Here is a 24019-nt window from a genome sequence, read left to right as displayed (position 1 = left end):
AATTGGTCCTGTTGTTTATTTTGTTGGTGTAAAACTTGACATCCAAATCCGCACAAACAATTGACATTCAAAACTAAACTTTGTAATATCACACAGTCTGCATTTACTGGAGATTATAATGATAGTAACATATGATACATTCAGATAAAAGTTTGATAGTCAATCAAATAATGACAACTTGACTAAATTATATTCAATACAAATTGCAAACTCTATAGATGATGGCATGTTCTTGTTGATTTTCTAATTATAAAATGTTCATGTGAAAGACAAGAAAAGTGAGGAATGCTTCGACCTTCTGATACATGACAACACATCTCATTGATATCATAGAATATGTCTGGTGCTCTATGGAACTTTGAGGTACACTGTGTCCTTGATATAATAACAAAAACGATCTACGGTTTGAACAAAACGTAAAACTCTAGCGCTAACTGGCACGCCTCATCACCTTAGATATGGTTGTTCTGGCATCTATTTTGAAAAGTGATACTATAGTGCACATTTTGCAATTGTGGTGACCAGGAATGGCATAATGCCGTGACAGTGTTATGTGTACATGTGTCACAGGTAAAACTTCTGTCACACATGGCCAAACTCCCCCCAACCATGGTTAGGAGTAGGTGGGGAACAAGGTCGGTTGGGATTCGGACAGGCAGGCCACTGTTCGGCTGCGCCAGCCAAATGTTTCAAAATGTTTAAGGCATTCGGGTGTTGTTCGACAATGGTTGGCAGGTTGTTGTTTGGAAGTAGGTCGAGGCATAGTTAAGAGTGAAATTTGACTAAAATTCAACTCAAATTCGATTCGTATTGAAACATGAAATTTGACTCAAATTCAACTCAAATTCGATTCGTATTGAAAGGTAGGCGTGGCCTAAATCTCCCGAACTTTCCCGAAGGTTCTGAATGTGTGACAGGGGCTTAAAACCGTGACGTCACGTCCGCTCAGTGGTGACGTCATACGGTCTCGCTCTCAAACAGGAATGGTAGATTGTGGTCGGCTGAGCCTTCATAGTCAGGCCCGGGGTACACTGGGTAAATAGTCGAGCCGGGTCTTCCGTCTGGACTGATGACGTCAGGTTCCGGTAACTCAGCAGGAGTCGGTGACGTGTCAGATCCGGGTATGACGTCAGGACCTGGTCCTGGGGACGAGACTTCCGGTTTAGGTGAACTGCCCGGGCCTGGGCGTAAAGATGGTCCTCCACCTGGCAGAAAACCACCCGCTGTTTACAAAAGACAAAAATAATTCTTAGAAGTGAATAATTCTTTTTTTTTCCTTCTCATTCATGTGTTCTTTAAATATTTAAAGTATTAAGTGTTTAGAGGGCACAGTTACTGGTAGGCTGTTCTAACCCACCAACATGGCGGACTCTACATTACGTCATAGGCACGTGACCTTCAATGACTTGAGTTTTTTTTGCCTTTTCATACCTTCTGACGTCACTGCCATCAGTTCCTCCAATAAGGAGACTCTGTTCGCTAGAAGGTCCACCTTGCGGAGGAGTGCCGTCATGTCAGGCATGCCCTCAGGCATACCCTCCATGGGGAACCCTGGCGTTCCAGGTATACCCGGCTCACCTAGAAATTTAAAGAAAATTTTAAAAAGCGTTTGGTTAGAAAACTTTATGATACAAAGCGTCCGTTTGTTCACCATGTTGGTGCTTATACTATTTCAGTGGATCACACTTCAGAGAAGTGTTTCTATAAAGGGACACCAACATGCCGGACCACCTGACGTCATCGGTGCGTCCGCCATATTGGTGCCTCAGTATTTCAGTGACGTGTGATTTCTAATGAGACACCAACATGGCCGACAGCGTTCAATGTTATACCCTCTGGCCTCATGAATGGTGAATAAGCTTGACAGACCAATAAACCTGCAGCTGGTTTCATGACTATATTCTTCGCTGTCGCCTAAAACGCGACTCTTAAAAAACAAAAACCTACCAGCAAACAACAGTCAGATGTAATTTACTAAAATATTTATAACATTTACCAACTCACCCTGTTGCCCTGGTAGTCCAATCTCTCCCCGTAAGCCCGGTTGCCCCGGAGGCCCTTGCGGACCGACGGGTCCTTGTGCCCCGGGCCTTCCCCGTGGGCCCTCGGGACCCGCACGCCCGGGAATCCCCGGAGGACCCGGCGGACCGCGGGGACCAACGGGGCCGGTAGGTCCTGTCGGTATCACCTCCGGATTTCTGCCGTTCGCTACAGGGGGTGGGCGTACTGGCATATCTGCGTCTTTCGTGTCACTGCCAGTCGATTGTCCCTGCAATTAAAACATCAAACGCTGAGTAAAATCTTTATTACGTCGGGTATTTTCTGTACTCCAGAAAGACTTAGGCTAGCTGCCTGTATACGTAGCAGAAGGGGGTATCTGAATCTAAGTGTCATAGTCCAATTATATGAATTCGAAAAAGGAACGTTAACTTAAAGTAGCATGAGTTTTGGCAGGCAGCTTGCAGGTTACCGTTGGGAGACCAAGGTCACGTGCAAAAATGGGCTTCGTGGGGGGGGGGTTCCTTCGTTACTGCAGTGGATCTTTTGTGTTTGTCGTTTGTTAGCACAGGATAACTCGAGTATATTGAAATGGATGTTCAGAATATGTGTTTGTTTGGGAAAATCTACAGTTTCCGAATGTAAAAAAGGCAAGGGAGGTGATATGACTTACTGTGTTCTCCAGAACACTCATCCGCTTCTCTAGGGCTTCAAGACGAGTGCAGTTAAAGCAGGCTGTGGAGAGACAGCAATATCAAAATCATAACAATCCGGCCAATCGTTATCGCCTCTTGTAAATTAAAAAAATTAAAAGAGCAAAAAATACAAGGCCCGGAGTTTGCCAGTAAAGCCCATGTCACATATTCAAGAATTTGGTCTCTCGAAGGTCGGAACAACGTCGGCTGAATCACAACTGGTTTTCGGTGAGGTTGGCTACTATTCGGCTGCGCCAGCCGTACATTTTAAAATAGTCGGGAGGTTCGGCCATGGTTGGCTGGTAATCGCTGGCTGTACGTCAGCAGAACTCCGTTCGGAAGTCAAATTTAACTCAAATTAGTTTTGATTCGTATAAAAAGGTAGGCGGGCCTGATTCTGGTCAGACAGCTCCCGATCGTTCGGTAGGTGTTCTGGGGCAAGGTCAGGGGAAGGTTCTGAATATGTGACAGGGGCTTAAGAAGGCTAGTTACGTACTGTCCTGACAGCCTGCGCCTTGGAAGCCCGGGCAGCATCTCCACTCCATAGCGGTGACTGTCTTGTACGCCACGCGGTAGGTGGGGCGCACTGTCCGCCGGTACCTGTCAGAGACAGTCAACATGATACCCGGTGCACAACATGACTGCTAATCTAAAATTAATTTCCGATTCAGTTCTGAAAAACTAGGGTCGGTAGGTAGGGATTTCCCCCATTTTTTTGTAGTTCTTTTTAAAGATTTCGGTTATAATACTCCAACAACTGCTTGCCTGTGGGCACATATTTCACCGGATTTATGATGCCTGATACCCGGTGCACAATACGACTGCTAAGGCTTAGAAAAATTAATTTCCGATTCAGTTCTGAAAAAAACTAGGGTCAGAAGGTTATGATTTTTCTTCTTCTTTTTTTTCGGTCTCGGCTAAAATGACCCAACAACTGTTTACCTGTGGGCACATATATGACCCGATTTGCTGAAGAAAAGAAAAAACAGAAGCTCCACAGCCTACCTGTAACAGTTTCCAGGTTTCCAGATGGAGCATCCCGGCATGTAGTACGCCTGTTTGTAGACTGCCGAGCCGTTCTTAACCTTACAGGACACCTGCTTGGACACTGTGTAGGCGCACCAGTTACTGAGGACAATAAAGAAGATAAAAACTAGAAAAGATACATTTGCAAAGCAAATGCATAATGTTTACCTTCACATATGGTCTGCTCTGTTAATTCTTACTCAGACACATTCACGTACATAGTGACAGGAGTCTAAATCCTTCCTACTATAAAATTGCAACATGATGTTACCCAACACTAGTTACCATGGTGACAGACGTCAACAAATCATGCCATTGGCCAGGTCAGAGGTCACTGTTTGGAGAAGAAGAGGAAACTGAGCAAAAACAATATGTTTCCTTCGGTAAACATAAAAATCAACGTCATTGCGATAAAAAAAATTGTGCCTGTATCGTGAATTTCGTGATACCAGGAGTTTAATCTCGGTACTGAATAGGCTGCTGGAGAAGACGAAAGAAATCGACTGCTGAAAAAGGTGCTGAAATGACTGCTAGCGTCAGGTTAGACAAACTAATAAAAAGAACGGGGAATTGCCCTGAAAAGAGTTTTAAAAGAGTGACATTATATACGGTTACATTATATTCATAGTCACTGTACGTGCCTTCTATCCTGTATTACATATGTAGCTATATTATTAAGTATAGTTTCATCATTCTATGAATTTATTTGGTTTTTGGTTTTCTTTTTAATGCCCACGATCATCATAATGATCATTCTGGCATGCTCATTTTCACCTGAGTGAAGTGAGGAAAGTCGTGTTAAGTGCCTTTCCCAAGGGAAGAAGATCGGGGACAAGGCAGGGTTCGAACCCAGGACCTCTTGATTCCGAGCCGAACACGCCACGCCACACGACCCCACATAACAACTTCTTTCTTGTACTAAAAACAAACACGTTTTAACAGATATGGTGCACGGCCAGTACGATAAATCACACTACTGGAAGAAAAGCAAACAACTGAAAGCAGGTTGAAAAATCCATTTAGATTAATAGGATCGTTAGCTGCAAACTTTAAACAGACTTGAAGTCGTCAGCCGGATGTTTTCTACTTCCAACTGCCAGCCAGTCTACGGTCAATGTTAACAAAGGATAACTTACACAGAAATAACACTTCAAGTGGTTTCCTCACAACTTACATCTGCTGAGTTTGGGAACTGGCCAGGATTTAAAACTTGGGTTAGGCCATGTTGATTTGATTATATGGATGACATCCGCGCGCGCATGAATTTTCGGCCCTTTCCAAAAAAAAGTTTTCAACTACACTGTAAATCGCAGTTGCAGAATGAGCAAATATATACCGTAAGTTTTTTTTATAAAGATTGGAAAACGATACCAATGTCGTAGAATGATAAAATCAAACAAAAAAAGACGAAACTGTAAAGATATGAATGTGAAGAGTAGATTATTCGCCAAATCATACTCTGTGTCATTTGTTCAACCGTCATGACCACGTAGATTTCATAATGAAATCAACTTTTTTTTCTTTCAAAACTTTTTTATTCGCCCGCGCGCATCAGTTTTAGGGTTCCCGGAGAATGTAATCCATATAATCAAATCAACATGGCCTTATGTAAACGCTGACATTAAACAGTTGGCTGCTGAAACAAGGCCTTTGTCAAGAGCAACGTGTCTTTCAACACGTCGTCTGTGTTAGGTATACAACACTACTACAACATCTAAGACTCTCATATGTGTCTCGTCAACATGATTGACCACGTATAGCCAAATCAAAAGTTAAGGACAGATGTAATTTTTCCTGTGACAGGTAGACATGCTATTTCCGGAGAAGGTACTTTTTCCGTGTCTACAAAACTAAACGTACATGTAGTATTGTTAGTACTCTCATCTAAAGTAAAGGTATATGTAATCTTATCTAACTTTCGTCATTGGCATTGGCAGCTTGAATGACATAATGTTCTATTGTTGATACCAAATTTTAAGCTGAAAGGTGTGCTGCAGTACCATAGAAGGCAGGTAGAGGGCCATAATTGAATATCTACTAGTACCTGTTCACGTGCTTTGTACCCGTATATATAATACAAAGCCGTCCACAGCTTCTGGACTTATCATTGTCCACAAGCAAACCCATGTGCAACTGCAGCCTGCAGAGCTGAAAACAATTCATATTGTTATGCCTTTGCCGTTTATTCATAACGTAAATATACTCCGCTGGTTTGCCGCCATCTCAAGAACGCGCGGCGACTCCAGTGTTCCCCAGTGTATAAGCCGGTAGAAGTAGAACCCCTTAAAAAGTGATTGTCGCTCCAAACATTTATTCAGGGTCAGACAAATGTTTATCTTCCGCGCAAAACACGCACTTATCTCGGCGTGCGACACGCCGGTCATGGCGGAGTCAAGGACTAGAAGATAACGGTGCAGACAGGAGGTAATATACGTGGTAACTCGTATATACACGGGTCCTGTTGGACCAACAGTCTTGGAAAGAGCTGTCTGCGATGTAATAAAGGGTTAATGTTCCGCCCCGAGGTGTATATGGTGAGATAATCCCTGGCCAGGTGCGAAAACCACCGAATAAACTACCAAGTGAGCGGAGCGAACACGTTTTTGACAGATAGATAAATACTACGAGTCATTAACACTACTGTTAGTGCCCTGTCCCCTGTATAATGGAACGGTCCAAAAAGTGGTCGGTTATTCTAATAACCACACACACACACACACACACACACACACACACACACACACACAGACCAAAAACAATACCTCCATTTGTCATGGAGGTAATAAAAGTTATACCCACTCAAGGTCCCAGACACCACCCATACGCGTCCGGTCTGTGGTGGGTGGTGTACATGTCTGGGGCCTTGACTGGGACCCCAGATGTCATTCATCACGAGCCGCCTTTGGAAACCAGGTGCAACACGAAGAGCACGCAGTAGACACAAGGTCAGTGTCAGCCCAACACGCTCTGATTAGTACATGTGTTATTGGATACAGTGTCACCCCCCTCCCATAAATCCTGAGATTCCTGGGATCCCCAAAGGTGTGTCTGACGATACACGAACATCCGGGATCTGACAGGTGCACTCTGGGATACTCACAGTCAGCGCGTACTGCGCCTGCGCGAAACCCAGATTTTTCACAGTTTTCGTAGGATTTTTGGTCAACGTTGCATCAGCATTTTGCCTATTGCAGAAGATATTTTTTTCGACATAACATATGGAAGCTACAGACAGAACGTGAACCTTATATACGCAAATACGACCTTATATGAGACGTTCTGCTAAGATGCTAACACAATACATTACGGGTTTCGCACAGGTGCAGTACGTTCTGCCGACGTGCTCATTTTTATGTGTGTGTGTGTGTGTGCATAGAACTTCGCAGAAGGTATATATTGTTTAAAGTCTCATTTTAGTATTTAATGATGACATCCCGTCTACAGTTGTCTAATGCCGTATCGGAAAATATATCGTCTGCAGCGGACAAAATTCTGATGAAACGTTGACCAAACATCCAACGGAAACCGTGAAAAATTAGAGTAATGACAGGAATTCACTACTGCAGTATTTCACTCGTCCAAGGCCCTTCCGTAACACGGGTATTTATTTACAGGTGCCAAGGTGACGGGCTGGGGACGGCCGGACAAACGGCAGCCGGGACAAGACCGGCCCGGGAGTGCCCTGCGTCCCTCCCGACAGTTGTGTTTAGGCCATGTTGATTTAATTATATGGATGACATCCTCCCGTTAATTTTCGGCCGTTTAAAAAAAAAGATTTTCAACCATACTGCAAATCATACAAAACAGTTGCAAAATGAGCAAAGATATACCAGAAAATGATACAAATGTCGTAGAATGCCAAAATCAAACAAAAAAGACGAAAATGTAAAGAAATGGTTTTGAAGTGTAGATAATTCGCCATACCATACTCTGTGTTCAACCTTCATGACCACGTAAATTTCATAATGAAAGCAACTTGTTTTTTGCAAAACTTTTTTTCATTCGCATAAGCCTGTTTATTTCTATTTTTCGCCCTTTCGCATATATTTCCTCAAAATTTCCAAGAACCAACAAATCGAACTGGTGAGGCCTTATACTGTGTGTGTCTCCTGATGTCACTCAGCGAACTTCACTCTCCCCTGGGTGGCCCGCAGTTAAAGAAGCTCTATTCTGGCGTCTTGACCCTGATCGAGTTTCTCACAGTACCGCTTGTTGTAGCGTGTCAAAGAGCGCGGTTTTTGGTCCCCAGTTGGATAACGTTTACTCTGAAGTCAATCAACGTGCGACAACAGGAACTAGTTACTTAAACTTAAAGGCACCCAATGCAGTTTTTAGGACTTGGAAATCCGATTTTTCATTCTAGTCATCTATCTACATACTGAGTTGAAACCACATTATCCCAATGTATAGTGACCCTCTTGGAGCAAAAATACTAAAGATTCTGACGGAAAATGGTTACTGGAAGGGCCCTGGGCTGATTTTTAGGGTACCACCCACAAAATAGAGGACTCATCTTAAGGCTTGTTTTTGCAGTTTTAAATACCCAAAGTAAGAAATACTGATTGGGATGTGCTAATGTGAAGCAGTATGTGTCAATATCATAAAGATTGCCTTATCCGAATATTTCCAGTTTTGCTGCTCTGAAATCGCATTGGATGCCTTTAAGAACCATTACGCCACTCTCTATGGCAACAAATGGCATTATTGTTAAACCATATACGATTTATGCTCATCCAATGTTAGATTTCAATACATCACAACTATGCACAATATATTTTCAAGTGAATGATAAAAACGATTGTAAGCTACAATGACCTGCACGGTTTGGGGGTCTTCAGGTTCTTCAGGAGCTTTTATGTGCTATTTTCTGATTGCATATAGACAACATTGCCGGGCTGGTTGAATTACCCCCGTTTTTTAGATCTGGGCTAGTCAGAAAACAGCCGAAGACCACCAAACCCCCAGTTCTATAAGCCTGCTACGTAGGCTAGGCCTTGTCGGTTTTAGAAGCTGCACGCCATTGTACGCGGGACGGCCCGGTGCACCTGACATGTGCTTGTCTACCTCTCACCGCGTCACCACACACGTTGGAGCCTAAACGCCACGGATGAGAACTTACAGTCTTTCAATCAGGAGATACAAGGCCAGGATCAGTACAAGCTGTGAGATAAAGCACGATAACGTGACGACCTCGCTGCCTTGTTGACCTGTGTGAGGTTGTCTGTCGGCTGGGCCAGGCCAATTTAATTTGTTGTTTCTCTGATTCGCCCGTCCATTTTTTTCTGATTTGCAAAAAAAAAAAAAATTCTGATTTGCGAAAATTTTTTTTTTGGTTCTAAATCAACCGCAAAATTCTCAATGAAAGACAAATTTTGTCTCCAACGGTTGAAGAAAGTCCCTTTCTTCCAAGTTGTTCAATGTTTTTCAATGCAGTTGTGTTTCATTAAAAGTTCAAAATCTATTGTTTGAATTATAAACCAGCCAGGAATGTTCACTTCATGGCTCATATTGCAACATTTCCGGCTATCATGAGGTGCCTTGGCTTTTTTTTTTCGCCCTGTCGCTTCATTTTTTTCTGGAAAAATCCGAGAAACAACAAATTGAATTGGCGTGGCCCTAGGGAGGCAGTGATAACTACAAGGCGCACAGTCGGTGATCCTGTTATCTGTCTCTGTCAGTCCTGAGGCGTGACTCTGGGACGGCTGCCAGACACCCTTGAACCCAAGTGTTCAGCATGCAGCTTTTGTTTGCTCTGAAGTACAATGTTACAACACAATTGTAACACACAATAGACCGACTTTGAAGCATTTTAATCTTAGTATCTTGTAGATGTGAATTTGTCTACATCTGTATCTGTATCAGTATAGGTTGCGGGGTCCCAGGACGGTTCCTTGTGGAACTCCAAGTGTTCAGCTAGCATGCGGCTTTTGTTTGCTCTGAAGTACAACGTTACAACACAATTGTAACACACAATAGACAGACACAATAGAAGCTTCTAACACGGAGGTAAACTTGCGGATGCTGAGATTCGACGATCAAAACGGAAAACTCACCCAGCTACACACGCCTACAGTTTTTTTTTCAAATTTGATGAACCGACGGGGCCCTTGAACCTAAGTGTTCAGCATGCGCTTTTGTTTGCTCTGAAGTACAATGTTACAATACAATTGTAACACACAATAGACCGACTTCGAAGCTTCTTACACGGAGGTAACTTCCTCGGGATGCGGAGATCAAAACGGCAAACTCATCCAGCTACAGTTATCCTCCACCATGCCTTTCTACGGGAATACGGATCGTAGAATTCGGCAAAAAAAGAGAGTAAAGTTGGCCAAGGGAGTCCGGCCGCGGGGAGGTAGTTTCTTTCCCTCCGAAACGCGGCCAATCAAACCTACAAGGCGGCCAAACTCCTTTGGCAATTATTCTTTTATATATAGCCAGCGAAGTTAGTCTGGTAGAGACTAAGCTACAGTCTTGTCAAGTCAACTTTGACTGCCAGTTGTTAATTCTATTGTACCAGTCTGTGAGGTCTAGGCTGTCTTAAATATTGGATCACATTTCTATGAAGTTATAAATACAGAAATATTTATGTGTACATGAACATTCCTGCGCATTCCAGGGTCCCTTAAACACATCGTGGAATGCTTTTAAGAACTTGTAACAAAGATCTCCAAGATAACATTGTTAGTAGACTGACTGCGCTTCAAAGCTTTGTTCTTTTTTTTATACCTTCAGAAAAAGCATGCAGGGTCCAACAACGTAAACGTTTTGACACAGCCTTGCCCCACATTATCCTTGCACCGTTGTTAACAAGCGTGACTATGTCTGAAGAGCGCCTCGGCTACTTGATCCGGTCTTGTTTCAACTAGACCGAGAAATTGGTGTGCAGAGCGCCACTATTTTCTAATTAGCGTTTAGCAAAGCCGACCTGGCATGGCCACAGACGACTATGTATGTACTGTATGGCCCTTGTCACACATTCACGATTTTCCCCCGAATTTGTTTACGAACACTAACCGACACTGGCTGACGTTGGAGAGCACTCTGACACGATATAGACCACGCCTATCGTTCAATATGAATCGAAACGAATCTGAGTCACATTTGAGTCAAATTAAGGCCCCAAACACGTCCCCAACACCGTTGACTTATCCGACGATGTTTGGCTGTTGACGTACAGCCGAATATCAGTCAACACCCAAATGTTTTGTTTTTTTTTTCATTCGCCGAACAACAGCCGACTTTGCGCCGACCAACTCCTAACCGTGCATGGTTGCGGGGCATTTGGCTAGTGTTCGGGAACCCCAAATCGTGAATGTGTGACAGGGCCCGGGGCCTAACTCACTATATAAATACCAGTCTCCCTACTCCACCTTCATGTACTTATTACTTTAGACAAGCAACATGCGTTCCGAATACAGCATATCTTTGAACTAGTTGTCAGCAATCATTTATTCATTTGTGAACAAAATACAGGACTTCCCTTTCCCTCTCTCTAGATTCCTTATTTCGACCCAGATCATTAACTGGGGAAATCTACACACCAGGCACCTTAAGATTCTTTTCCTCCAGCGCCAACCGTTTAAGATGATACGACATACCCTACCATAGCCTGGATCCCTGTGTAACTACCCTGTGTAAGGCCATGTTGATTTGATTATATGGATGACATCCTCTGGGAACCCCAAAACTGATGCGAGCGTGCGAATAAAAAAAAGTTTGGCCAAAAAAAACAGTTGCTTTCATTATGAAATCTACATGGTCATGAAGGTTGAACAAATGACACAGAATATGGTTTGGTGAATAATCTACTCTTCAAATTTATTTCTTTACATTTTCGTCTTTTTTGTTTGATTTTGGCATTCTACGACATAATGGTATCGTTTTTAAATATTCTTTTTGCTACTTACGTTATATATTTGCTTATTTTTCAACTGTTTTGTACGATTTACAGTATGGTTGAAAACTTTTGGAAACGGCCGAAAATTCATGCGCGCGCGGATGTCATCCATATAATCAAATCAACATGGCCTAACTGGTTAAAAAAAGCTTTCATTGGCTTTTTCAAGTCAATGACATGTTACCAGGCAACCTGAACTTTTAGCAATTGGAGGCATTTGTATCAACGACGTTCTGAAGCATTTAATGTTAGTATCTTGTAGATGTGAATTTGACTACCTCACACATGGTTTTATGACGGGGGGCGGTACAGACTTCCGACGACCTTTGACCCAGTGCTGACGTCACACGTGGCTTAAAGTCACGTGTCCACAGCACTTGGGTTATAAAGTTGATGAAGACTGCGCGATTCAGTCGAAATTTCTGTTGAGTTAATTTCTTTTTGAGTTGGAGAACAGTTTATTTATGTATTTTACCAACTCTGATGAACTTTCATGCTAACACATGGTTTTATGAAAACAAACTCAACGTAAAACTAGCCTACTGCCCGCAGCACAAGTCTAAACCTCCCTGATGTTCACCTTGAACTGTCACGGCCACCTGTCTGATTTCAGCATGATTAAATGCTTACATAATGGATTCTAAATAGACATGCTACAAGGAGAAAATATACGGGGTGTTCTGTTAGGTGTGCACCTGCAACTCATCTTATATACGACAGTGCTAGAAATACCCACCTGCTGTCTACATTTTAGAGAGATGTTTTCAATATTGCAGAAGAAAAATTAAGCAGCCTGTTATATACTAGACTCTATACTACTATTAGTAATTTTGCATGTTTCTATAAAATTGTATGTAAAAATATTTACCAGAGATGTACAATGCTCAATACAGATTGGTATTTATTTCCACCTCTCTCTCTATCTCTCTCTCTTTGTCTCTCTTTGTCTCTCTTTGTCTCTCTCTCTCTCTGTCTCTCTCTCCGTCTCTCTGTCTCCCTCTCTCTGTCTTTCTCGATGTCTCTCGCTCTCTGTCTCTAGCTCTCTTTCACTCTAGCTATCTGCATCTCTTTGTCGATGAATTTTTTCTCATCGTATGCCGCAATGACAATACTGAACAATTCATACACCTTGCGACCGTTCTTAAGCTTGAAGTATTGTAAACCAAGAAAAATCACTACCAAGGCACCTACTGACAACCTACATGAGTTAGACAGGACAGGTACACATAGACCTCTTACTCACTTAGGACTGGCCCTGACCATAATTTGTTCTCACAAGTATTACAAAGACAGCACAAGCATGGATAACAGAAAACACATGTTCGGGACAAGCTCGTTTTACTTTATACCAGTGGCCCTCTGTCTGTGTACTAATCCAAACCGGAAAGTAGACAAAACTTTCCCAGTGTCATGACGGTTTAAAAGTTGCCCAGTATGGCAAAACTGGACTTTAAAAAGTAAATTTATTTTCTGGCCATTCTTTTAATGTAGTAAGTTGAATCAATCATATCCCATAGCATAGTGCTGTGAAGAAAACATCCGATGTCGACGTCGCTGACGGAAAACGGTTGCTTGTTTTGTGTCGTAGACTGGCTCTAGATATTTATGGGTGGTACCCAAAAGTAAAGTGTGTCGTAGGCTGGCTCTAGATATTCAAGCGTGGTCCCCAAAAATAAAATGTGTCGAAGGCTGGCTCTAGATATTTATGGGTGGTACCCAAAAATAAAGTGTGTCGAAGGCTGGCTCTAGATATTTATGGGTGGTACCCAAAAATAAAGAGACGTCTCACTTAGGTTTTGTTTTGCCGTCCTGAAATTGCATTGGGTGCCTTTAAACCTAAAGCCAAGTCACGTACTGTTATGTTGGTATTCTTATACAGCATTTTGAAATGTCGTTCATACACTTGTGCTTTGGCGCGAAGGTTCCAAAATAAACACTAAATCAAACTCTGTCAGCCTTGGGGCTCAGACTTGCTTGTCTAGCTCGCCGAAGGTCATTATTTTTAAATGTTGACATCCAAGATGTATTAGATAACACTTGTGGAAGTGCAGGCCGGGGAACTACTGCGCTAGATTAACATGTCACATAGCGAAGTTCGGGGCATTAACTTTAGGTCAGGAATGGAACACAGACACCTTCTGTTTGTGTAGTATGCAGTGTTGGGGTTTCGTGGAGGAGGAAAGTATAGTCTCTTCGGATAAGGCCACAGCAAGTAATTACCTTCGCCAAGAAGGTTATGTTTTCAGTAGCGTTTGTCTGTGTGTGTGTGTGTGTGTTTGTGTGTGTGTGTGTGTGTGTGTAATTTAGCAAGATAACTCGAGAAGCAGTGGATGGATTGGAATGAAACTTGTTAGGTGGGTAGGTCTTCATGAGACCTAGAAATGATTAGATTTTGGGCCCCCTGGCGGCTTTCCTAGGTACTGCAGCTGAACTTCCGGTTTTGATATCTCATGTTCTGGACATGCTAGGGTTACGAATTTTGGTTGGTAGATAGCTTTGGGGGTAGGGAAGAAGTGACATGAGATTGGGTCCCCTAGCGCCTTGTTCTGGAACTGCAGGAGCATTTGTTGAAAAAAATTTGAAGGACGATAACTCAAGATCCGGTTGACGTATTGTCGTGATTTTTGGCATGTATGTAGTTGAAGTGATGCTTGACATAATCAGATGGCAATTATGCAAATCAGGAGCTAATTTGCATAATTAATGAGGAAATTCTATAAATCTGCTTTGTTCGATAATAGAACTATTAAACACTTGTGACATCTACTTGAGAATGAGAAAAACATCTGAGGATATAGATTATGTAAATGAGAACCTAATTTGCATAATCAATGGCAAATTCTTATAATTCCATAGTTGTCACTGCTGCACCCAATTTCATACTTGCCACATTTGGAAGTTAAGTGAAGTGAAGTGAAGATCAATAAACATAATTTATTCAAATCATGACCTCATTTGCATAATTTATGAGGAAGTGCTATAATAGCCTTTTTGTTATGATAAGGCTGTCATTGGATGGAGAATATGATCAACTGATATAATCCATGCAAATGAGGCTCTTATTTACAAAATAAATGATTAAAATTGTATAATTTATCACCCGCAAGAGTTGACACCATTTGGCGAAGGTATGAGATCGTGGAACTCTTGTTTCTATGGGTGACATCAGCGCGCATTATTTTTCGCCTGATTTTGGGAAAAAACAGTAGTCAACATGCCGAAAATGGGCCAAGATGTCTGTTGCCATGCCGGAAGGTGGATGGCATGATAACTATGAAGAGAGAAGAAAAGAAAAGGCTTTGATTTAATGTTTTGTTTCTTACTTTGATGCAGTGATATGTGATGCTGGCTGTGTATATGTGATGTTTCCACTGAATCAAAACCATTTGTAGAATGATGGAGTCAAAATTTTCAAATGTACTAGGAACCTTGTTTTTTTTTCTTTTTTCGCCCGCTCGCATTAGATTTGGAATCTGCGGAGGACGTCATCCATAAAATTTACTTGCTGTGGCCTAACATGAAATTACTGCAAAAGCACTCGACGTGTTGTATAGTAACTTCTCAGCTTGTGTCTCGAAACTAATTGTAATGGTATGTTGTCGACCATACCTTCACACACATCCTAACATGCCATGACGCTTCACCAGTGGCCAGAGTCAAGTCTGTCTGAATTCCGGCCATGCCTGGGTGCAGTACGCTGTGTGTTATCTCCGACACTCATGTTAACAGTACGGGCGTGAGGCGACTAACATCTAGGGGTGCCAGAGTATACAGTGTAATTTTACGAAATACAGTGCAATTTTACGGAATACAGTGCAATTTTACGAAATACAATGCAATTTTACGGAATACGTTGCAATCGCATTAGCATACAGTGCAATTTTACTAGTAAAATTGAGGAAGTTTACGGAATACAGTGCAATTGCATTAGCATACAGTGCAATTTTACGAGTAAAATTGAACTGTATGCTAGTAAAATTGCACTGTATACTAATACCATTGTACTGTATACCGTAAAATTGCACTGTATACTACTAAAATTGCACTGTATTCCGTAAAATTGCACTGTATACTCTGGCTTCTGAAGTATACAGTTTTTAGTGTGGCCCATATACTTTCTAAATTCTTAGTGGTGCAGGTGAAATATATGTCTGAGCCAGCTTATTTTTAACATTACATGCACCAGTGAAGGTAGGGAGAAAAAGTCTTTCTAGCTCTGGCTAAACAAACAAAAAATACAAATTAGTGTGCTTTGTATCTAACATGTAGACATTTTTCAAGCTAGAAGACTTGGCTCCGGCGTATAGCCAGTCAGATGGCAGTTGAACAGTTAAGAAAACCTTAAACAGATGAAAAACACAGCAGTACATACTAGTCAATCTACGTCAGCCTACTAATTCTTACAGGACAAAGCTAAGGTTTCCGTGGGTGTTCACAAAGCGCCGATTGTTGTAACTGATGATACACAAAGCTTTTAGACACGCGCAAACACTTACGAGACAGATTGAGTGCAGAAAAATTATGGTTGTGTGTGCTCAGTTCGACATAGGGTACGTGACTGGCCAACACACATGGACCCACGTAGTATATTTACGGATTTGTACATATGTTTACGTCGTATTTAAGCACACTGAAAGTTTCGGAAAGGTGGAATTTGCCTTTCAGTAGCCTTTACTAAGTCGTAAAGTCTACTGAAATATTTTCTCACCTTTAATACTCCTTTACATATTGCGGAAAGTTTGTAATTGCTTAAATATCTGTGTTTTCGTGCTGTGAGTAGTGGTAGCGAACACAAAGCGATATCGTGTATTTCACACCTGAAAACTTTCTGGCACACACACGTTGGTTGGCACCCCGAACGCCAATGTTACGCCTGAACGACATTTGGTATAATGTTAGCTTGGTGATATATCACATGCAATCTTACCTGGTTCCTCCCTGGTAGCCGTTGGTAGACTTACGCTGTGCCTTGGTAGACCCTACACGCGATATGTTCAACACAACAACCAGTGCCAGCAGCAGCCAAAATGGGGTTCTTATGAGAGACATCTCCATTCTCAAGTCCAAAGCTGATTTGTCCCTTTCTCTCACAAGACTCTATAGTTGTCAGCGCTCCAGACGACACTAAACAGTGCTGTACACTTGTGCAGGCTGTAGTAGGCTCACTCATGTACCGGGATGAAGTCCAATCTCTTGCCGGTAGCTTCTTAACGTCTCGCCCGCTGTCGTTTTAGACACACTCCGCCGGTGGAAACACCTCGAGGTACGGGGTTTGTCCCTTTCTCTCACAAGACTCTGTACTTGTCAGCGCCCCAGACGAACGACACTCAACAGAACCGGTGCTGTACACTTGTGGTGCAGGCTGTAGGCTCAGTCATGTACGGGTGAAGTCTAATCTCTTGCCGGTCGCTCCTTAACGACTCGCCCGCTGTAGTTTTAGACACTCCGCCGGTGCATGGAAACACCTCGAGGTACGGGAACAGGTGAACGTTAAGTTGATGTAGATGTAGACTGTGACTTTGAAGTAGAGTCCTGAACAAACTCTTGTGCCGTCTGCTGGCAGGCTTGGGCCTGCTTCTACTCCCACAGACTGAACTGTTGAAAGTCTCCTCTGACAAGACTGCATGGGCTACTTCGATACAGTTCAGCGTTCCACGACAGCAAAGATTTTCGGAGCAGCTTTGGAACAACTTCTTATATATAGTATCGCACGTTATGTGTTTACACAATCACTGACTTGCCGAGACAAATCGTTCTACGAATAAAAGCCTGCATTGTTGCTTTGTGGACAAGTTTTGAACATCTATTAGCAATATGTTTTTTCTTTATTAATAAAATGATGATGGCAAACAGTTGTGTGCACCTCAAACTATTTGTATTCTTTTCATCATTTTTTTCTGATGTATCGGAAAATCTTTGACATTGGCCTTGAACCTGACAGCGTCATTACTTCCGGTGTACCCATGACGTCACCAAAATGGTGAGACAGCTCCCATGTCGAATCTGTACGTCGTAAACTTACCAGCATCCAATGCGATTTCAAAGCAGCAAAACTGGTCTGACTTAATAAGGCAATCTTTATGATGTTAACACATACTGCCCCACCTTAGCACATTTGAGTCAGCATTTCATACTTAGAACATTTAAAACTGCAGAAACAAGCCCCGAGATGAGTCCTTTATTTTATAGGTGGTACCCTAAAAGTCAACCAAGGGCCCTTCCAGTAACCATTTTCTGTCAGAATTCCGGGTGTTTTTGTTCCATGATGGTCAATACACATTGGGATAGTGTGGTTTCAACTCAGTATGTAGATATAAGTGAGCAGAATATTGATTTTGAAAAATCGGGTTTCTGAGCCTTAAAAACTGCACTGGATGCCTTTACCGAGTCGTGATTTCTGATGACGAGAGCATGATTTTTCCTACACACTAAAAGTAGTCGAGTTGAGCCCCTACTTTGCTTCCCCGGAACTCTGTGTAAGCTCCTGAAGTGCTTGTTTTGGAAAACGTCAATCAAGGACGAGAAACAGGTTCTTCTAGTGGTCTGGTGGGTGTTATAACTAAGGGTCTGCTCCAGACCAAATAGATTAGTAGTATGTCGAGCGGCCGGGCGCTACGAGAGGCAACCCTCCCTTGAACTCAGGCGAAGTCTGTACTTAGTTCCAAGTATGAAGGATCATGTATGCTTCAGGCAGCCAGGGAAAACCATAAGACGACTTACAAGTGTGCGCTGTAGAAAAACGCATTGGAGCAAGACATTTCAAAGTCTTAAAGGTATCCATTGCAATTTCCTGGCGGCAAAACTGGAATTTTGATATTCTGAATAAGGCAATATGTAGGATGTTGATGCTATCTCACATCAGCACATCTGTATCTTTGTTTACTTTAAAACAGCACAGAAACCCCCAAATGAGTCCTTTTATTTTCTGGGTGGTACCCAAAACAATCAGTCCATGATCCTACCAGTAACCGTTTTAAGTTTTGTCACGGTTTTTGGCACTTTTGCTCCATGAATGTCGATATATATTGGGATAGTACGTGTTGTTTTAAATTGTAGGCAGATAAAATAATGTAGATAAAATAATGTTATCAAAAATCTGGTTTCCAAGTCCTTAAAAACTGCATTGGGTCCCTTTAACTCTGAGTGTTCTTTGATTAATCTTTTCTCGTGTTATTCTGACGCGGGCTTTCCTCGAGTGCTCTGTTTGCCAATTACAGTGACCGTGAAGGCTCTGAGAATACATCGGTGCCTCACGAATATGTCAAAGGAGCTGAACCATTTGGGTGTTCGGATTCGACCGCGCTGTTCTAGCTATAATAGCCTCCACCCACAGGCCTCCACCAGGCCTTTCTACGGGAATACGGATCGTAGAATTCGGCAAAAAAGAGAGTAAAATTGGCCAAGGGAGTCCGACCGCGGGGAGGTAGTTTCTTTCCCTCCAAAGCGCGGCCAGTCATACCTACAAGGCAGCCAAACTCCCCTGGCAATTATTCTCCTATATATAGCCAGCGTAGTTAGTCTGGTAGAGACTAGTTCTAGCTACCAAGGCCGCAGAATTAGACACATATGTTCGGGGATTTTTGGAAGGTTCCCACAGTCGAATTGCCCTCAAGAAAAAATAAAGAAAACATGCAAATTGATCGTACTGAGCCCGTACTAATTGGTTTCGAATGCCTTTAGTACTATGAGATGGGGAATTTGTCAAAGGCCGTGTAGAAGTGTACAATAATAGCGTTGTATGAGCTTTTTCCCCTTCAACCCTAAGACCTAAAGTACACAACGAAACGTCCACAGCACGGGGGTTTCAAACCTGGCTTTGATCAAGCGTAGACGGGGTCCGTAGCTGCGAGTAAAACAGAATATGATGTTTTGACTTAACCCAAAATTTAGCACCTTCTGAATGGCTTTCAACAGGGCGGCGGAAGCTCTGTCTGCCTGTCTCAGACAGTCGGGTGTGGGGGCTTTTTCAGGCAGCACTTGATCTATGGTTTCCTTGGGCATAGGAACTCACTTCCTCCTCATGTCAAAAATGCAAAAACACTCAGTGTCTTTAAGACCACCTTTTCATCATTCAGCAGTTAATCTAGTAGTTTTTTGCAGTAGTTTCTTAGTAGTTATCAGTAGTTCTATGTGTACTAATTGTCTGTTTTTCATACCATATGTTTCTTCCGTTCCTGCAATTAGCCCTCGGGCACAAATTTGCAATAAAACAATTAGTATGATTTCTTTGCTGTTAATTTCCATTTTATTTATAGACATTGATATGCAAATTCTGGTCCATTATGAATATTATTTACATCATTTGTCATATTTAGTTAGTTTGTTTTTGTCTGTACTTTATTAGTCTGTTCCGTTTCTTCTATTATAACTACTCATTCATTGTACTTAAGTTAGTTTATAGTTTTATTATGTTATGTATGACACAGGGAGCTTTGAAAAGCGCCAACATGGCGACATGCTAACTGTATAAATAGATAAAAATGAAGTGAAAAGTTCTGTTTCCGGTTTTCCGACCGACCCTAGCAAAAAAATATAATTCTAGTAATAACTTCCAGCCCTGAAGTTCAACATGTAACTCTGACCTCGACTACTGGTGTCGAACCGGATGAATTGCCAGACAAAATTACTTTGGAAAAGAATAATGAAAAGGGACCATTGTTAAAACCAAGAGCACCTGTCACATGTCAAAAATCAGAACAGAATCGTATGTATTGTCGTTGATTTTAAGGGATTTGACTCGGATTTCGAGTAGAAAAATGAGGAAAAATGCCCATGTTGTGGTCTAGGCGTTATGTCCCCACAAGAACTGTGACATTATTTTGGATAAATTAAACAAAATAAATTACACAAAAAGTAAAAAATCAGAAAATAAGTACGTAGAGAACACAAACCTACGTCGTTAGGAGTGACGAAAACTCATTGGATATTTTTCTTTACTTAAAGGCCACAGCAAGTATACTTTATGGATGACATCCTCCGCAGACTCCAAATCTAATGCGAGCGGGCGAAAAAAAAACGAGGCGGGCCGAAAAAAACAAGGTTCCTACATTTAAAAATTTGACTCAATCATTTTACAAATGGTTTTGATTCAGTGGGAACATCACATATACACAACCAGCATCACATATCACTGCATCAAAGTAAGAAACAAAACATTAAATCAGAGCCTTTTCTTGTCTCCTCTCTTCATAGTTATCTTCCATCCACCTTCCGGCATGGCAACAGACATCTTTGCCCATTTTCGGTATGTTGACCACTGTCACAATGAAAAAAAAATGTTGTCTTTTTTCAAAACCAGGCGAAAATTAATGCGCGTGCTGATGTCATCCATAGAAATTACTTGCTGTGGACTAAATAGAATGATTTCCCCCATTTTTCAATGGTATAGCCCTGCGCAGACGACTGTCCCGGGCCTGACCAGAGTGTCGCGTTGCACCCTGGTAACATGAGGACGGAACTATTAACCTCAAGGTCAGGCAGAGTAATTGGAGGTCACGGATGCGCACACTTTCCCATGGGATGTGTTGTAGAGAAATATTTAGACGACACACTGTTGCTACATTTTACAAAAACATTCGAAAACATTCATTGTTTGTAAAGACCATTTGATAATTGTTTGAAGAGACCATTTAAAAGCAATTATGGTGCTGTGTACCATACACTTCTAAGAAATGAGCACTCTTTGTGACAAGTAGTTTTCTAAGTTCTTAAGAATACTGTGGGAAATTTTAGCCTCCTTCGCAGACTTGGGGACTTATGCCGCGGAGGGACGGTTTTGCCGCCGAGGGAGAGAGGTTTTCACCACCCAAGATACCTGCGATGGAGGCTATGAAATTTTGGGTCCGATTCTTTGCGTTCGAAATTGCAACTTACTTTTGTGAATCCTTCTTCAAAATGAAATAATTCAGCCCTAGGAAAACCAATGTTGTGTTTCCTATTACGGTCCTGAAAAAATCGGGTCGGTAGGTAGGAATTCACTTTTTTATAATTTTTTTGAAAATATTTTAGCCAAAGTGATCCAACAAATACAGTCAATATAACGCTGAAATGCATGCGTACACTCTGGTATTTGGACTTGTACCGAAACATTAGGTCCGGTTCTGATTCGGTCCAGTGTACCGGTACGCACCAGTTTTAAGATAAAAAAAAAATTATGTCTCTCGTCGGCGGCCGACTAAAGAAGGCTAGGGTAGGGGTCTAAATTTTTTTTCGCTATTAGCCTTCCCTGGGCCTTAGGTTAAGTGTGAAATAACCCCATCCACACCCACACAGGTTGCATTCAGACCACGTACACGCCTGATTGGAGATGAAAGTCGACCCAGTAATCACTTAAGTAACCAACCAATAGACGTTTATTAGTTGAATCTGACTGCTATAATTCTAACCATACCCTCCTTCAAGTTAGAAAGGGAGACCTGCATGCCCTTTTTCGTAAGGCGTAATCAGACCTTTTTAGTCGTCGTAATCCGTAGGCAGCTTCCCCAAAAATCAACGTAATCCGTAATAGTACATTAGACGCAAAGCGTTAAGTCGTAATGAGCTCTGAGACTTTAAAGTAATTCGTAATATAATAGTCCTGTCAGTTACTTTATTTGATCGAGTGTTTAGTAAAAGCATGTTTTTACTTTAAACTTGACATTGGATCGAATCCCAAGCAGAAACTGAATTTGAACTTAGAATGTTTTGGTTGGCTCAAAACTGTCCACTAGGAATAACTAACATCACACCCGCTACGGAAAAATGCCTTGCCGGTTCCTTATATGAACATGGATGCTCGAGTCCCATTTGCTTATTTGAGTTTACCGCAAGTGTGGAAGGGAGGACAAAACAGGTGCATTGACACCTTTACAAGTTGTCCTCCCCAACAATACAATATAAATACAGATTATGATATTAACTACAAAACGGATTACAATATCATACATTAATAAAATGAAATACTGTACAATGTCATACACTATATACAAAAATGGCAATGATTAAAACTAATATTAATGCTATTAATATGAGGTCGTAAAGCCGTACAGGAAAGTTTAAAGATTGAAGGATCGACGTCGCATATTTAGTTACTTTAAATTAATATTTATTTAGGAACCTTTATCACATTTGTGGAAGAATTACAAGGTACTTATTCACACCTGAAACAATAATGAGGAAATATGTGCAAAGTGCCAAAGTTTCCCAAGGACACAACAATTGGGCCTGCCGGGGGATTCAAACCAAGAACCTTCAGGTTCTGAGTCAACAACTCTAACCACAAGGCTATTACATTCACTAATTGCCCCAAGACAATCTCCCACTCACATATCCGGCTTCTGAAGAACTTGTCACCCCAAGAGCCAGAGTAGAAATATTTGTAGAAAACACAGGTGTAAATGTTTCTAACGTGACCTCCAAGGCCTTGTATCTAGACAAAAACATACAATTAGACCGTTAAACACAACCATGACCATATCCATCTTCAGTGTAAGTGAAGAACTTGTTGTGCCTGGAGCCAATGTAGAAATATTTGTCAAACAGCGGTGTTCAAGTTTCTAACACTGACCTCCTGTTAACGTTATCGTTTCCAAGAATGTAAGGCCACACAGACTTAATTTTATGGATGACATCCACGCGCGCATTGATTTTCACCTACGATACGAAACAATCGTTCATTTTCCGTCAGTAACATTGCATTTTTGCCGCACAGATATCAGTATGCTATGGGATAGGATTGATTCAACTTAGGCCACACCGCCTTAATGTTATGCATGTCATCCTTTGAAGGCCTTTGAAGGCCCCCAAACAAGTGCGCGCGGGCGAATAAAAAAATCCGACCATAAAAAATGCTACACCACAGCAATACAAAGCTGGTATTGTGAATTTGCGGCAGTACATAGCGACGTATGCGCGTACGACAAGCCGGCACATGCTGGCTTTTTGCTTTATGAATCAGCACTATACGTAATACTATGTACTGAGTTCTTGAGTCGTGGAGCTTCGGCAACCTGGGTGCCCGGCTCCGTATTGTCGCTAACTACCATGGACTATTAAAAAAACAGGCCTAGATCTAGGCCAGAGCCTCGGTGGACGTGATCTTTTTTCTTCTTTGAGAACAGGCGAAAATCAATGCACGCGAATGTCATCGATAAAATTAAGACGGTGTGGCCGTACTACATTTAAAGAATGACCAGAAAATTGACTTTGAAAATCCGCCTGAAATTGCTTTGGATGCCTTCAGCTTCCAAGAATGTAAGTGCCTAGTCTTCATCCCGACCACGTACATGTCTGGTGTTGACACCTGGCACCTGTTCGCTGAGTGGCAGGTGGAAGATGTGATTATAAGATTTGAACTTGGCCGCCGGCGTGTTTATTTGGGTTCTCCTCGAGTTGCAGGTTTAGTTTGTTGAATGTACAAGGA

The 24019-nt window shown here is 41.9% G+C and overlaps 1 protein-coding gene across 1 annotated transcript; it reads right to left on the bottom strand.

The window, feature by feature from the left end:
* Window positions 1-651: 651 nt before the first annotated feature.
* On the bottom strand, window positions 652-19620 carry LOC109469815 (collagen alpha-1(XXVI) chain-like). The gene is made up of 8 exons (XM_019768565.1): window positions 19513-19620; window positions 16547-16716; window positions 3699-3821; window positions 3190-3293; window positions 2672-2733; window positions 2005-2269; window positions 1432-1578; window positions 652-1223 (listed from the first exon to the last, which is right to left on the bottom strand). The coding sequence occupies exons 1-8, from the start codon at window positions 19618-19620 to the stop codon at window positions 958-960; spliced, it is 1245 nt and encodes a 414-aa protein (XP_019624124.1). The 3' UTR covers window positions 652-957.
* Between the last annotated feature and the right edge of the window lie 4399 nt (window positions 19621-24019).

Source organism: Branchiostoma belcheri, unplaced genomic scaffold (genome assembly GCF_001625305.1).
Source record: "Branchiostoma belcheri isolate BF01 breed outbred unplaced genomic scaffold, Haploidv18h27 scaffold1, whole genome shotgun sequence".
NCBI lineage: Eukaryota > Metazoa > Chordata > Leptocardii > Amphioxiformes > Branchiostomatidae > Branchiostoma > Branchiostoma belcheri.
This window is presented reverse-complemented; position numbering and strand designations above follow the sequence as displayed.